Source organism: Mycteria americana, chromosome 2 (genome assembly GCF_035582795.1).
Source record: "Mycteria americana isolate JAX WOST 10 ecotype Jacksonville Zoo and Gardens chromosome 2, USCA_MyAme_1.0, whole genome shotgun sequence".
NCBI classification, from domain to species: Eukaryota; Metazoa; Chordata; class Aves; order Ciconiiformes; family Ciconiidae; genus Mycteria; species Mycteria americana.
Window position 1 is genome coordinate 22,271,375 of NC_134366.1, and position 15,645 is coordinate 22,287,019.

The 15,645-nt window shown below is 35.2% G+C and overlaps 1 protein-coding gene across 1 annotated transcript in view; it reads right to left on the bottom strand.

Moving 5' to 3' along the window:
• MALRD1 (MAM and LDL receptor class A domain containing 1) overlaps positions 1-15,645 on the bottom strand; it is a 292,669-nt gene that overhangs the window by 136,780 nt on the left and 140,244 nt on the right. The window contains exons 26-27 of the mRNA XM_075495520.1: positions 7,807-8,052; positions 4,719-4,876 (exon numbers count right to left, since the gene is read on the bottom strand). Coding sequence (XP_075351635.1) covers positions 4,719-4,876; positions 7,807-8,052 — 404 coding nt within the window. The remainder of the gene's footprint in view (positions 1-4,718; positions 4,877-7,806; positions 8,053-15,645) is intronic.

Consider the following 15,645-nt stretch of genomic DNA (forward strand, 5'->3'; position numbering starts at 1 on the left):
ACTCTATTTTAAGCTGTGAGGAAGAATAAGTTGTTTCCTCAGACTTTATTCTTGAGTGACTTTCCATAGAAGTAGGGTCAATGATACAGATTTTTGAAAATTTCATTTTAAACTACTCAGTCCTAGAAATACAAATGCCCAGAAGATATCGGCTGGCACCTGCAGCATCTCTGCTGCAGGTTTTCATGTTGACAGCTCGGCACAGTAGGCTGCTCCACTAAAACTAACCAGGGAATTACAAAAAACAGCATGAGTCATCTATTCCTGAGCTGTGGCACCTACTGAGCTATACATTTCTACAGTACTAGCCCTCTCCTTTCCTCTCTACCTTAGGCTACCTAAAACCAATAACAATATCAAGGGAACAACTGTGATGGCTTCCAGCTTTTGCTGAGAAGCCACAGCAACCAGGTGACAGGGTCTGTGCTGCCTCAGCCCTGAGCAGCTGGAGGACGCTGGCTGCTGGCTCCAGCTCCCTGTTGCCCTGGCCGGGTTAGTCTGTTGCTGCGGTGGTGTCAATGGGGCCCTGCTTCACTTGCCATGAGCTGGCCAGGACTTCTTGTCCTCCTGAATATCATTATGTCTTTGCTCATTTGTAACTGGGCGGAATTAATTAAATGCCTGAGTAAGGTCTACTGGAACTTCCTAATGAGATCCTGTGTATATTGGCCTTGTCAGCGGAGGTAGTTACTAATGGCAGGTTTCACTTTCATTATACATCTGTATATTTCTTTTGAGAGGCTTGTTTCAAATCCTTGAAAGAGGCCCCCCCCTAACTGTATTAGATCCTAAATTATCTTTTTTAATGACAATGTCTATATTCAGGGCAATTAACATTGATCCCACAAAAATTATCTTCAACAAATGGCTTTATCTTTTGATTGTTGTTCCTTTCCCACTGTGATACCTAAGACGTGCTTCTTTTTTATGACAGAAAAAACTTGAGCAGCAGTAGGAAACTTATGTTCAGATCAGGAGAACAATAAAATGTATCATCCCTTTCTCCTAAGAATTCTTGTTTGCCTCCTTAGAAGCACATTTAAAAATAACACGGTTTCTTCTGACTCATAAAATAAACCAGTATTGAGTGCCGATGAGGAACCCCACCGCCACTGCTAAAACAGGCATAGTGAATACGCTGCACTTTAGCTTCAGAGTATCTCCTACAATGGACTGTATTTTCTTACAACTGCCACAGAGAAGATTAGAAGTTTCTCAGAATCTCACTGCAGTAGCGAAGTTTTGACTAGTTATACCTAGATCTCTTCTGGTAATATTTTGTTTGCCCGGTGAGCTTTTACACTGCTATTAAACACTGTAATTTCAATTTAGATGGATGGTGAGTTGGATATTGCAGTCTCCATAAATAGCTGTAATGTCAACATCTTTCATTTTCATAAAAGTTGAGGGAGTTGATTTGAAGAATACTGTATTTTTGCAACTAGTTCAACAGCCCATCATTTTGATTGGATTATTACTCCATATACAGAGAGCTTTATACGAAGAATATGTAGTACAATTTGAGGAGGGAAAAAAAACAGTAACTGCAGATAAATTCCTTTAGAAAAAGAATTTGTTTGCTCTAACTGCAAACCTTAACATAAAATTTCACGCTTGGTTATAGTATACCTTTCGTGATCCTGCAGTTTTATTGGTTATATCATACTCTGAGATACTACTTTAGTAGTATGATAGAGATAATATTCTTAAGCTTCCTCAATGTGGGCAAGCAATGCAAATATTAAGAGAAGACACCAATACATGAACTATGATTTTTAAAAAAAGGCTTTTTACTCTTGATTACCATTTTTCTTCCACTGTGGTATTCAGGAGGAGGAAAAATGTCTTCCTCATTCTGCCTCCATAGAGTATTTCCTCATCATATTTTTCATGGCTGTGCCATTGGTGTGTACAGTGTTCACTCTCAGTTCAACTTTCAATGGATGTGATGACTTTAGCTAGAGACAGTTTGCTAAGTTGTCAAGCTTGAGATGGTAAATTCCTTCCCAGGTCATCTCCTCTTCCTTGCATGTTCAACTAACCACAATCTACTGATCTGCTTTCACTGACATTAACTTAACTTTAAATCAAGAGATACTCAGACTGGATGGAAATACAATGGTATTGCAGTTTGAACTAGCAGGGGAAGCTTCAGTATGACTTCCCATGACTGTGTGTTGTTTAATTTTATTCACACAGACACTGCTAAATAGAAACTCTAATTATAATATTTACTTATGAATCCTTATAAGCAACATAACAGGTAAACTAGGCTGATCTGCAAAGCAATCCTGGATACAATGACGAGAATAATTTTTCCTATCTCCATGTAGAATTCTTGCCTTCATTAAAAAAAACTGAATAGGAATAATAAGTCGTTACTCAAATGTCTTCTATTTACACTGCCTTTAAAAATCTCTTTAAGCTCACTGGAGACAAGGATTTAAAATAACATAAAAATAACATCTGAAAAGTTTATTAGGATAGAAAAATTAGGTGAAAATAAGAAGAGGACAATGTCTTACTGTAATAAGAATAAAAGAAAGAGAAAACATAAAGAATATTCACAAAACCTAGAGAAAGGAAATATTACAGATCGTGATCTAGAAAATTCCATAAAGGTCATACATTTCAACATTATATTTCAAACAAATATTAAAAAGTACAGTAGAAAAGAATCTCTGCAGGGTCTTATCAATGGGAATAACTATCTGCTAAAACTCTGCTCAGGTCAATTTTGCAAAAAATATTAAAAAATTAAATCCCTTTGTCCATCCTGAGGGTGGAAAAAATAATTAAGAATTTTAACTACTGGACTTGAACACTTCAGAGACAATATCACAACAGAGAATAAATTTCTCCTTTTAACTCATTTTAGGTGGTGTGCTTTGTTTGATTTTCTTTTATTTCACTTCTTTTGTCTCCAGTTTAAGAGAAGTATTTGCATGTGTATTATTACTTTCACTGCATGTAATAAAATGAGATCTAATTGTTTTTCTGTTTTTAAGGCAACTGTCCATGCTGCAACATACTTAATGTGATAATTACTGTATGCAATCAACAGTGATAATTTTAAGTACAAACTACTCACACATACCTAATGCAACTGCTATTTATTTTCCACCAAAGTTAGTTTGCAAGGTAGTTTGCAATTAAAATTAAGCAATCCCAAAATGCTCATAATTACAGTATTTGGGTGCTACAAGATACACCTTTGAGTAACATGATGAGAACACAATTTGAACTTTGAGTTAAAATAAATGTTTATTTTTGCACCTTTTTCATTGTAAGTAACAGGATTTATTTTTGTTTTCATTTTTTAATACATTACCAAAGAAAAGGTATTTTGAAACTTTTTTTTTTTTTTTCAAATCTAGTTGCTTCCTTTATGGATTTGAACTTTTCTAGGAAAAATAGCTGTACAAATATATCCCATTAACTATACAGCTACTTGATGAGTGGCCTGTTGTCATTTGTAGGTGTTTGGACTAATCCATGACAAAAATCTCCTAATGGCTGTCAAAGGGTTTATTGTTTTTATATTTCAGACAGACTTAGCCTAGGTTGTGTCTTTAGATCTTAAAAACCACTGAAGTGTTTTATCTTCCAGGCTTTTGAATTATTCTTATAATATCCAGAACATTTGAGAAACAATTTTTAGCAATTTATTTTCAAGGACAAAATATGATTTATCATTAAAAGTTAAGGCAGTCAACATGTGCATTGGAAATAAAACAGAAATTTTAATGCAGTTCATCAAAATAATTTCTATCCCAAGATTTTATTAGACATATTGAAGATAGAGAAGTTAACAGGCACATGGCAAATAAATTGATTTATACCTGAATAGCCAGAACTCCCTGCACAGATACAGGTAAGCACAAATACACAAACTCTCATTTGCAAAGGTTTCTACTACATCTAGAAGTGGTATATTTGGTCATTGTGTTGGAACACCATTAAAATGCCCAATGCATAACATGTACAGGGAGGTGAAATACATGCTTTTGCTATACTGATCATTAATTTCTACATTTTACTCAAAATCATATTACGATTTTAAACTTGCTTTTACAAGCATTTAATCCTTTCTTTTTTTAACAAACAACAAATGAAACAGCCAATTTTCAAGGAACATATCAGTTTTCATTTGTAAATTGATAACTAAATAGGGGGGGGGTTTATATATAATTTTTTGGTCATCCCACATTTGGCGAAGAAAATGTTATTTCTAAAGAAAATTGATTATATATTCTGTACCTGTCTACATAAAAAGATAAATAATTTAATACAGTGATATTTTTGTACTTTATTCTCACTTTGTGCAGGTTGCGAATTCATTTTTTTGGTGGATGTCATCCCATCAGAACAATAGGCTTGTATACTGATAGCTACCAACAGGATGGCAGCAAAATCTGAAAATAGCTTTCACATGGAGAATATCAAAGGGAAAGGTACTGTTTATGAAAAGGGAAAATGGAAAGAAGTTTTAAAAAGATTTTCTGTGGCTTTTCAGAGAAACGTCTTTTGGAAAAGAAATGGTAAAAGCATTTTTAAGAGACTAGAATAATAAAAACCAGCGCTGAACTAAGAGGCACGTGGGAGCTCTTCCAGTCTACAAGCTGAACAACAGAATGTCAGAGTGCCAAAGCATTCTACTGGAGCACGTACAGCCCTACAGGTATCAGATATTCAAAAGAAAAAGGGTTTTTTATTACCTTAATCAGAACCTGGATATGTCCCATGGCTTTTGATGACTTGAAGTACCAGAAGCTCATCACACAAGTCCCACTTGATTCTTTCCATCTGGAACTCTTCACATGGGCTTTTTCATTTTTTAGGCCTATTGCAGTGGCCTCAAGATACAGGAATTGTCCTGAAATTAAATGTTGTATTACTGAAAGATTGTTTTGGCCTTTCAAATTAGATTCCAAAACTCAGCAAAGTAATTGCAGAAACAGATGAAGTGTACTTCCCATATAGGTCCTACACTAGTGAACCTCGGCTTAGGGTAAAAAATGACCAGATCACATTCCTTGTGTACTTGTTATATCAGGAATAAACTGGAAGCAGCTTAGAATTTGGATGGGCCTGTATAAAAGAGCGAGAATACTTCCATGTTTCGCAGCTACTCTGATTACATGTCCTTGCCCAACAGCATTAGTTGCTATTTTCACAGTACATCATACAATAGCCACATGGTAATAAATTTCAGGATTAAGTTTTCTGAAAGATGTTCTTCAGAATAGCAAGTCACACTACACAAAAACTTGTGAAACAGGCAAAAAACCTTAATACATTTATAAATCACTAGGTATCCCTAATGATTCATGTTACCTTTGGCCATCTATACTCTTTAAGGTATGAATATTAACTCACATTTAAATTATTTAGTCAGAGGAAATTCCAAAAATAGATGCCTACAGTTAATATTTTCCAACACTGATATGGTCCTTGAGTTTTCCATTTTTATTTTTAATCAGAAGTATATTAAATTCTGCAAGTTTTAAAATTTATTTTTTTCCGTTGTACAAAACCCGAATGTATAGTTCACATAAACATAAATGTAGTATTAATAACACACTGTTAAATTACAATTGCATATCTGCTAAAGTTTGTATATGAACTAGAGAAAAAAAATTAGTTCATTAGAGATGGAGTAAAATGGGTTCATTCTAACTTTGACACTTCTCTGGCTAATTTACAAACATAGATTTTCACCGTAATATTATGGGATGAGATATTTGCTTTTTCCCTGAGGTCAATCATATATCTAACAAGTGTAGTGACATATTCATGATAATATTTTAAAAATATATTTAATTAGAAAATGCAAATGAACTTATTTTTTCTACATATGCTATTTTGTGTGTTAAAAAAAGACATGTACATAAACACTACAAGATATCAAAAGTATGCCATATCCATGGCATCAATGTCTGCTAGGAAGGCATGGCTAGACGGGGCTGAGTCTTAGGCATGTTGATGATTGTTAACACCTGTTTAATATTAGGTAAATGACTTCTGCTTGGAGGAAACCAAACCAAACCAAACCAAACCAAACCAAAGCAACCCAACCCAAAAAACTTTCACAGTCTTCTTTGGAAGGAAACTTGACTGACTGAGGTGGCAGGCAAGGGACACTCTGAAAGGCTCCTTTATCTGAATGACTGGCACCAGCACTGTGGGACAGTGGACTGATCACAGCTAGTCAAGCTTGGCTAGGAGATAATAGGACAAATCACTTAATTTCAACCAGAATTATGTAATTCTAGTCATAAGCAAATTTTCAACACTGTTGATAATTTTCAACAGATGTTGAAAACAGATAATTTTCAACAGATGTTGAAAACAGCTAATAGGGGGGTTAGAATTAAGCAATTGCTAGATGTAATCTCAAGAGCTGTGGTTTTGGAAGTGCGTGCTGAAATTCGCCTTTGTACAAGGACCGATCACTGAATACTCTTGTTGTATTCTCTACCACTGCCGTGGTTTAACCCCAGTCGACAGCTAAGCACCACACATATGCCAAAATTTTAACAGCTGAGCTGAATTTTGTTTTGGTTCTCTCATGATGAACACATTATTAAGTTTTATCAGTTCTAACAATATGGCCAGACACCAACTTCATCTTTAAAAATTTGACCACATTAAAATTGTGAAAAGTGAAATTAATTCTAAACATATTTATTTGAGAACACAATTTCAAGACTATAGAGCAGCTCTTGAGTAAGAAATGGAGAATTTGACCTGTTTGATCAATCACCACAACAAAAATACTTAACTTTCAGATTATAGGGTACATTTCCAGGCTTGAGAATTAGATCAGCAGTATTTTATTCATATGTGGAGTGGATTGAACGTATATACCATGGAGATACATAAATCTGTGTTCTAACAGCACTGGCTATTTTAAAAGCTCAATAAAAGACAGGGACACATTGGAGGGCAGTTCTCTTGTACTGCATCTTACTTTGAGATCAGTGAAATGCAGCCAGGCTGGACTGTCTCAAAATTTAAAAACATATGAACACATAATCTTTGTGATTATTTGTGCCTGTTTCACCCTCAGTCACCTTGGCAAGTTATCACTAGCCCCAGAGTTTCTACATATTTTAAAGTAAACTTTGGTTTTATTGGGTTTTGTCTTTCAGCAGTTCATGTAAACAACTACTAAATACAAGTCCCATGCTTTTGTGCAACTCTGCTGTGGAATATTTCAATTTAAGATCTGAGCTCAGCTTCAGTAACATCTTTGCCTGAACTACAGGACCTTCAAAGGCAGAGGATGAAGGCACAGAGCTTGTAGCAAGAACAAGAAGACATAACTGGGTGTTTTGGCCAAAACAAACCTGGAGCTGCACTGCCACTTACAAAGGAGGTTTGTTTCTTTAAATTTACTTACTTAAAATTACCTACAATTAAACTATGAATAGTCACTATGGGTAACTTTAAGCTTCCTGGAAATGCGCTCAAGCTCTGGAGGAGTGGGACCCAGTGGATGTCAGAGCTGAGCTGACTCACACTTGCAAGCTGCAACCAGAGCAAATGCCTCTCTCCTGACAAGTAACAAATTATCTTGCTTGACTTATGCAGCAATACTTAAAGGAGAAACAACTGACAATCATTTTTTCTTAACTTAAGGTCATTTTACAACAGTAATTAATATTTTGATATTGTTACACATTTAATTCATTAAAAATGACACCCTGATTAGACATGTTAGGACCCCCCTGCTGCCTGTGAAGGGAGGTATAAGAAGCTCCATGAAGACACTTACATCTCATTTGTGAAATGACAACATACCAGTTCTATTTCCTAGCGTGTGATCCCCGGGAGGTCTAAGACTTTGAGGCGAGCTGACCCCTAGCACCCAGTTAAAATTGTCTGCCAGGGAATTTTGCCAGCCACATCTGCCGTTCTCAAAGGTGCAGGAAGTTCCGCATTCACTTTCATCTGAATTATCCCCGCAGTTGTCTTCAAAATCACAGCTTTGTTCAGGTCTGTGACACTTGCCGTTCTGACATTGCCAATAGCCGTGAGAGCAGGAGCCTGAAAAGAGAAGAATGGGGGTGTCCTGGTGAATCGCACTGCCATGCATCCCAGCAAGGTTACTGGAAGGTTACATCTCAGAGAGTTTGATATTTAGGAGGAGGAGGGTGGTCCAGAGCAGTTTTATTAAAAGCCTTTGGTTCCCCTGAAGTGCCAATCCATTATCAGTTTATTTCTTTTGTATTTTGTCAAGAGATTGCCTAAATAAATGACTGTTTCCCTTGTAAAGCCTTTGAGGGCAAGTTCCAGCCAGGCATTCCTTCACTAACAAAGCTTTCTAGTCTGACTTAATTGCTGACATTCTCCTTTCATGTGGTGTAGGATTAAAACATTTCATTTTAGCTGCAAAGTTGAGCTTAGTTTAGCAGCCCCAATTTGGAAAAAAAGCTTTTCTATTTTAACTACAGAGGTTTTCCTTTTAATGGGTTGCCCTTTTTTTTTTTTTTTTTTTTCTTCAGACAAGTTCAGTGGGTTGATGCTGTCCTTTTTGTGCACTATTCCTGGCATTATTGAGGGATAATTTTGCTATTGTGTGGCCTAAAAATTGCAGGACTCATTTCACAGGATCCATTTCCAAGCTTCAAGTTTTCATTTCAGATCAGTTTCTGCAGGGCTCTGGATAAAAAACAGCTCCTTCAGTACTTTCTGTAATCAGGAAGGGAGATACAAAATTCTGAAATGCACCCTCCCTTCTTCCATTCTGCTCTGCCGGAAATAAATGCACAAGCATAATTTTATTTAAAAATAGGAGTATCACTATATTAACTCATCAGACATAAAATTAAAATATGCACATGTATGAAAGTTGTATGGGAAGAATTTGAATTAAATGATACTGAAAATCACATGGTGCTAAAATCATGTTTCTATTACCACTATCTTAATTTAAAGGAGGACCTGATGGAGCTAAATTCAATTCACATAAGGCTGGATTTTATTAAGAGCTCAGAATTATTAACAAGATTAACAGATTTATTAACAAAAAGAAAATAAGAGATGGGGTATTCAGTTGGTGTGTTGGCAACCTCCATCCCTAGGACTTTGTTTATGCCAGACTCCAAATTATAAATGCCCCAAACTAAGTGAAAAAGCATTGCCACACCCCTTTGCTGTAGGCTTTGGGTAAAGTGAAAACAAGCCTTGAATCACTAGATGTTAGCTAAAGAAAACAAGCATTAACCCTTCTCTTTTAAGTAAAAAATCCTCCTAACACTTACTTATTAAAAATAAATAAATAAACACAAATAAATCTTGGAATACCATAGAAATATCTAGCAAGCTTTCCAGGGAAATTATTCATTTTTAATTCCTGATCTCTTAGTACTATAAAAGTATGTATCATGTTTGCTCTAGAAGACTGTGCATGATTTGGCTTTTAACAGTTGCTCAGAGAAAGGAGGAAAAAGTCCTGAACAGAAAGAAGTAAGCCAGAATAAAAGTCTGATAATGACTTAGAAAGTCAAGAACATCAGGCAGAGGTCTCCAGAGCTGGAGACAAGGAAAATGGGTAGGGTCTGACTAGAAGAAAAGGACCTGTTTGAAGTTCACAGTTACAAGTTTATGGAAGCATCAGTGTAATTTTTATTAGTACACAATCTCTGAAAATGGTCCTGGCCAAAAGAATGGAGTAATTGTATCAATGTATCAGTCAGTGTCTAATTATTGCAACCTGCAAGACAGTTGGAGTCCGTCAGAACCTTCTCCTCTCTATCAATCTGCTTCAGAATTTCAATCACCTGTGTTGTTTCCCAAAGGGTGACAGAGATTTGTTATAAAAATGCTGCCTAATTTAAATGGAATCTATTGTTAGGAGCTAGTTATTATAACCCTACATTCCTTCTATGTGATTGCACTAAGAATTTAAGCAAAAAATTTATTTTGTCAGGAAACTAGGAATTTAAATTTCAGGATGCAGTCCATGCTTGGAAATATTTTTTCTTGCTGTTCATCATGATCAATAATTGCAATAACTATTGCATTTTGAAGTCCCTTTGTAGCATTGCTTCCAATTTCAGGTAAAAAAAAAAGTGGAGTTGAAAAGTGGGAGTCTTTGTCTTCTGAGGAAAAACAAAAAAATCCATCTTGAATCCTGGCATGAATGAATCTTTTCAAGCATGTGTAATGAATGATATTACACTGTCTAACTGAGTCTGTAACGTGACTTGTTTCTGGATGTACTTCCATAGTATGTTTTCTCTTTAAATGACATATTTCTAAGGTTTTATAACTGTAAAAAACCCCCAAATCCCTATAAGAAGGGGTTTTTTGAGCTCTCTTCCTTTCCTCCTTTTTATAAATCCTAACAATCCAAACACTCTGTTATGTAGATGCTTGTGGGTATAATAGGGATATTTAATTGAGAGGAACTTCTCTTTAGCAAGGTTCAGTAACTTTTTCCTCCAAGCAGTGTTTCTTAAAGATTATTAGCAGGTAGACTTTTTGCTCTATGTGGTAACTGCATCAGCACACTAGGCTGTAGTGGACCCAAAGGAGCTTAGTGTCGTTCAGATCAATAACCTCTGAATTGAGGAGGATTTGCACAACAGAGGAAAACAGCTGCACCAGTCAATAATCCCCTTGTTTTAAATACCCTGAGCAAAATCAACAGATGGAACATTTATATTTTAAAATATGTAATTAGCACAAGGCTTAACCACCTTTATTTTACAAAGGTATTTCTCTTACACATACTTTGAAAAAAACACTCCTGCAAACATCAAGAGAGAAAATAATGTTACTAGCAGAACTGAAATATAATTTATCTTCTACATCAATGAACTTTGAATAGTAATAATGATAACATGGTATATAGGTTGCAGCACTGAGGCAGAACAGCAATACATTACAGAAAAGACATTCATATTAAGAAACAGCATCTACATGTGTTATTCATGTAAACTTCAAACTCTGTCAAGAATGGCTCTGTTCTCAAAGAAGTAATTCCAGAGGGGAAAAAATTATTCTTTAATCTTTGAAACCATAGCCTATCTCACAACAAGACTTTTCTATGAGGTAGCTAATTTTTATATCTCTCTATATTATTGTAATAACTTTACTGCTTGTTTAGCTCTTCTCTGGAAATAAATTAAAATTAAATTTTAAATCCTCTAAAATAAATTATATCCATTAATGTATGAGAAGTTGATGCACAAGCACCCTTTTATTTATTCTTTTCTTTTGCTTTAGCAGATGGAGATATTTGAGAACTTCTTTTCTTCCACTATCACTTAAAAGGCCTTAAAATCTTCGGATCATCTGCATCTCTTTGTTCAGAAACAACTTATACTTAAAGCTAATTTTTTTATCACCCAAATTCTTTATCAGTTGTTTGTTTCCTCCACAATATTTAGGTTGCCTTTTATTTCAGAATGTTTTTATCCCTCATCCTTCCCTTTATGCAGGTAATAACTATTCTTTTTTTTTTTTTTTTAATACCACTCATTCCTTTACTATTAAAATCCATTACAACTTCTCACAAGGTGCTTGCACTTACATCTGAGTATGCAATCATTTCATTTTCACTCAATATTGATGAAAACAAATCATGTCATATTTGCTTGGAATGGCCATGAAAGATTCCTAAAGGAATTGTCTGATTACACGCTTACACTGAGTGACCAAATGGAGCTCAATTAATGTAATTTATCAGAGACAAGCTTAAGAAATAGCTTTATCATGTTCTGTAATTACCTGTAAGAAGACAAACACTGACAGCAGAAAGCTCTAATCTAGTAGAAAAAAACCCCAACATTACAAGATCCAGTGCTGGAAAACTGAAGTTAGTGAAGTTCAAATTAAAATAAAATGACTGAGTAATTTAGCATTGAACAGATAACCAAAGACTGTGATAAATTCTCCATCAGCTAAGGGCTTTAAATAAAGACTGAAATTTTTCCCAAGAGATATGCTTTAGTTTAACTAAAAAGTGTTTGATAAATCAAGGAAAACTCTAGATGAAAACCTGGTTAGTATTATGCAGGAGGTTAAATAACATGTTAATAGTAGTGCCTTTTGGTTTTAAAAATCAAAGTGCAGTTGGGGATCTTAATTTGCTTATATAATCATGAGAATTTATAACAGATAAACTAAATGTTTATCTATGCGTATAGTAGCTACAAAATAGAGATGAAAATCTCAGATTTCTCCATGAGATTACAATCTTATAGAAGCTGGTCCTTTAGATATCTTTGCTTATTGGAAATAAATTAAGTATGATAATTAAACTGATAAAGATAAAAAACATCAGAACTCCTAGAAAATTGCAAAACTATGATTGTATATGGGATTACACTAGTTATGACTCCATTCACAAGCATTTAATATCTAATTCTCATAATTTAAACTTGTTACACTTTTTACTTGTTAAACTCTTTTTCAGCTCTTATTTTATATCAGCATTGCTTTAAAATCACCAGCAAGATAATTCATGTTTTAGAACCACAGGAAATAGACTGGTGATAAGGATATTCCAAAAGCTGTTAAACTTGTCCTTCTTAAGCTTCTTATATTTAATGGTATCATCTATGTTTTCCAAACCAAAATCCAAATCAAATGAATGGGATAGTTTACAATTCTCAGGAGTACCAGAATAACATATCAGTAGGCTTGAAAAGCTAGATCTGCTTCAAAATATTTTCAAAAGATTTTATTTACATTCACATAGCTAGAAGTATACCTGTTCCTAAATCAAAGCTAGAGTTCCTGTAGAACCATAATCTGGTATAGAGGTTAGAGTGATTAATCAGCAGGCTAAGAGTTTGACATCCCAGGGACAGGGGCTCTCTAGATAATTTAGATCTCTGAGTTTTTCCCTGCAACAATTACTCCATTATCATTCTTGCTCTGAGTTGACATTACTGTATGACTGAATTGTTATGTCCTTAAAAAAAAAAAAAATTGTTAACAAGAACATCTTTCCTCTAATATCTCACCAGTATAATCCAAGGACACAGAGTAAAGTGTTTTCATCACAGTTGATGATGCATAGTAATAATGACTTGTCAGCACAGGAATGTGAAAAATGCATCTCATTTCAAAAGCAAAGCTTCGGAAATTACAAGAATTTTTAAAGACTTCTAGAAGTTGAAGTGCTGGAAAAAAGAACACTTTAAGACTACTACACATTATCAGCTCTTTCTTTGTAAATAGTCTGGTTTTTCTAGGATTGAGTGCAAACATTTGAATTTTTGGTTTTGTAAGCCTCTCAAGTACCTTGACATATTGATTTGCATTCTGATCAACCCAAAGTTTAAAAAACAACAGCTTCAGTTCATTTGCAAAAGGGACTTTCAGAAAAAACTGTTAACCGTCTAAGTTTCTGTCATGACAAAGAGCTGATGAAGGCTTCTCCAACAACTAAAACTTCCTCAGTTGATTTCTTATCTTGTCCATTTCCACATACAGACACAGGAGAATCACTTTCCAGTAATCAGATCCAGTAATATTCATCCTCAGAACCATTAAGAATCAAAAATGTAAACAGCAAGGTAGCCTATCACTGTTCAACATTATCGTCTCTATCCATGACAGAGCACTGAAGTATCTTCTTTGTTCTGTTTGCTGGTACTTTATTATTTCTCATTAGAAAAGGATGGTCATTTATCAGTCATTCAATACACTTTAAGACATACCCAATCTGTGAAACATTCAGTGTGCCCTAGCATTGTGCTTTGCTGTATTTAACATTAACAGAAATTCTCAAGAATAAGAGAAGCTGAAGGCAAGATGGGCACTCAGTGCCCCTTCATACTGAGTTTATTGGATATACTATAGACAGGATAGGGGAACTCTAAAAACAGTATTATAAAGAATAAAATCTTCTGTCTCAAGTGCTTAGGTGCACGTGAATGTGCATTCACTCAAAAGAAATGAAAAAGCTGGTTTTGACTAAAGAAGGTCTTACTATGTCTTTTCAACTTCACTATTACAGTACTGGTATACTAATACATCGGTAATAGGAATATTGCATGCTTTTCAATGTTGCTTGAGTAATTATACACCTATTTAGTCTATAAAACATGCTAGCAGGTCAGTTTAAAAGAAAATTTTCAGTTAATCTCTTCAGATGGGAAATCCCCATGATGAATAAGAAGAGATCTAGACCTGGATCCATTGACAGATATTCCTTCTATTGCAACAGCATTAAGACTGTTTTGTTCCCTGCCAGAAAACCAAAACAAGATACAGTACATGTTATAATGATTATTCTGGTGCTAATCAGATGGTTTAAGTCTCCAACCTAAAGAAATGGATAGACAAGGAAAACAGCTGTAACAGGACTTATGGATAATGGGAACAGGGATATATCAATTCTTATATACAATCTTCCTTTTCCAAAGCCAAGTTGAAATTTAGAACCTATCTTCTTAAGGGTGGACAAAGAAATACTAAGACAAAAATGAATCCACATCTAGTTTTTAAGCAAAGCTTTTTCAGAAATAGTACTCATCATATGCATCTATTACAGTGAGAAAGATTAAATAGTAACTAACCTGAAAAGCTTAACTCACTCACCTGAATTTACTCTTAGTAAATAAAGTAAAATTAAATGAAACAAAATTTTGATTTACCTTGTTCTGACTCAAACAATTTAACCTAAATATTCACTGCCTGAACTCCTTAGCAAAGACACAAAAAGAAGAAATGTTGCTTAGGTATGAAATCTACAATCTTAAAAATATGCCAAACATTTAAAAAAATTTTTTTGTTTCTTTCATTTGTGACTTTTAGTAGTAGAATGCATTTTGATGTCCAAAGGTTTAAAATCAGTCTTGCACCTCCAGTACCGTAGAAGGCAGTCATACGGTGCCTGTGCCATGTGAGAGTATCTTGGTGCAGCAGATCTGGAAGCAAGCCAGTCAAGCTGCCTTCTGAAGATCTCCAGGCTTGATTCCAAGTTGCAGCATGCCCTTTAGAAGTACAATTCAACAGCTCACCTAAAATGCATTGTATAACTGTACATTGAAACCTTGCCTGAGCAGCTAAATGTTATAGTGCTTTTATCAAAGCCTGGACTGAGGCATAGCTGATGACATCTCTACCTTAGAGCCCAAAGTGGTTTAATTGTGACGTCCAGTTTAATGATCCAATTGCTATCTGATTGTTTGAAGGGTGGAAGAAGGTATGGCATTTGCATTTCCTGGTACTTAGTGCAGACTCTGGTCAGTGGTTTCACTGCCTGTCTTTCTGATGGGAGAAAAATCTGCAGATTGAATCTAAAAGATGGCTTGAAGTAAAGCAGAAACCCATAAATCAGAACAGTTCGAGCATGAGAAATGGGGTGCACAAACTCTGAATAGCTGAGGTACAACGGAAGGGAGTTTCTATAAGGAGACCAAAGGAAAGCCGGGTAGACAGTGAACTAAAAGCATTTGATGATGCTATAACTCAGGCTGAAGGAAGAGAGATCTTCACTGGCTGCACTGGAATATGTGTTCCTTTCACATTCTCCACCTCACTCCAAGTGTTGCCCAAAGCATATAGTGGAAGGGGGAGCTGCAGTGCAGTAATAAATCCCCTTTGTACAACTTGCCAGGGCTGTCAGACTGTGCTCAGTAAATGTGACAGGCAGAAAATGCTTCCCTCAAATCCCAC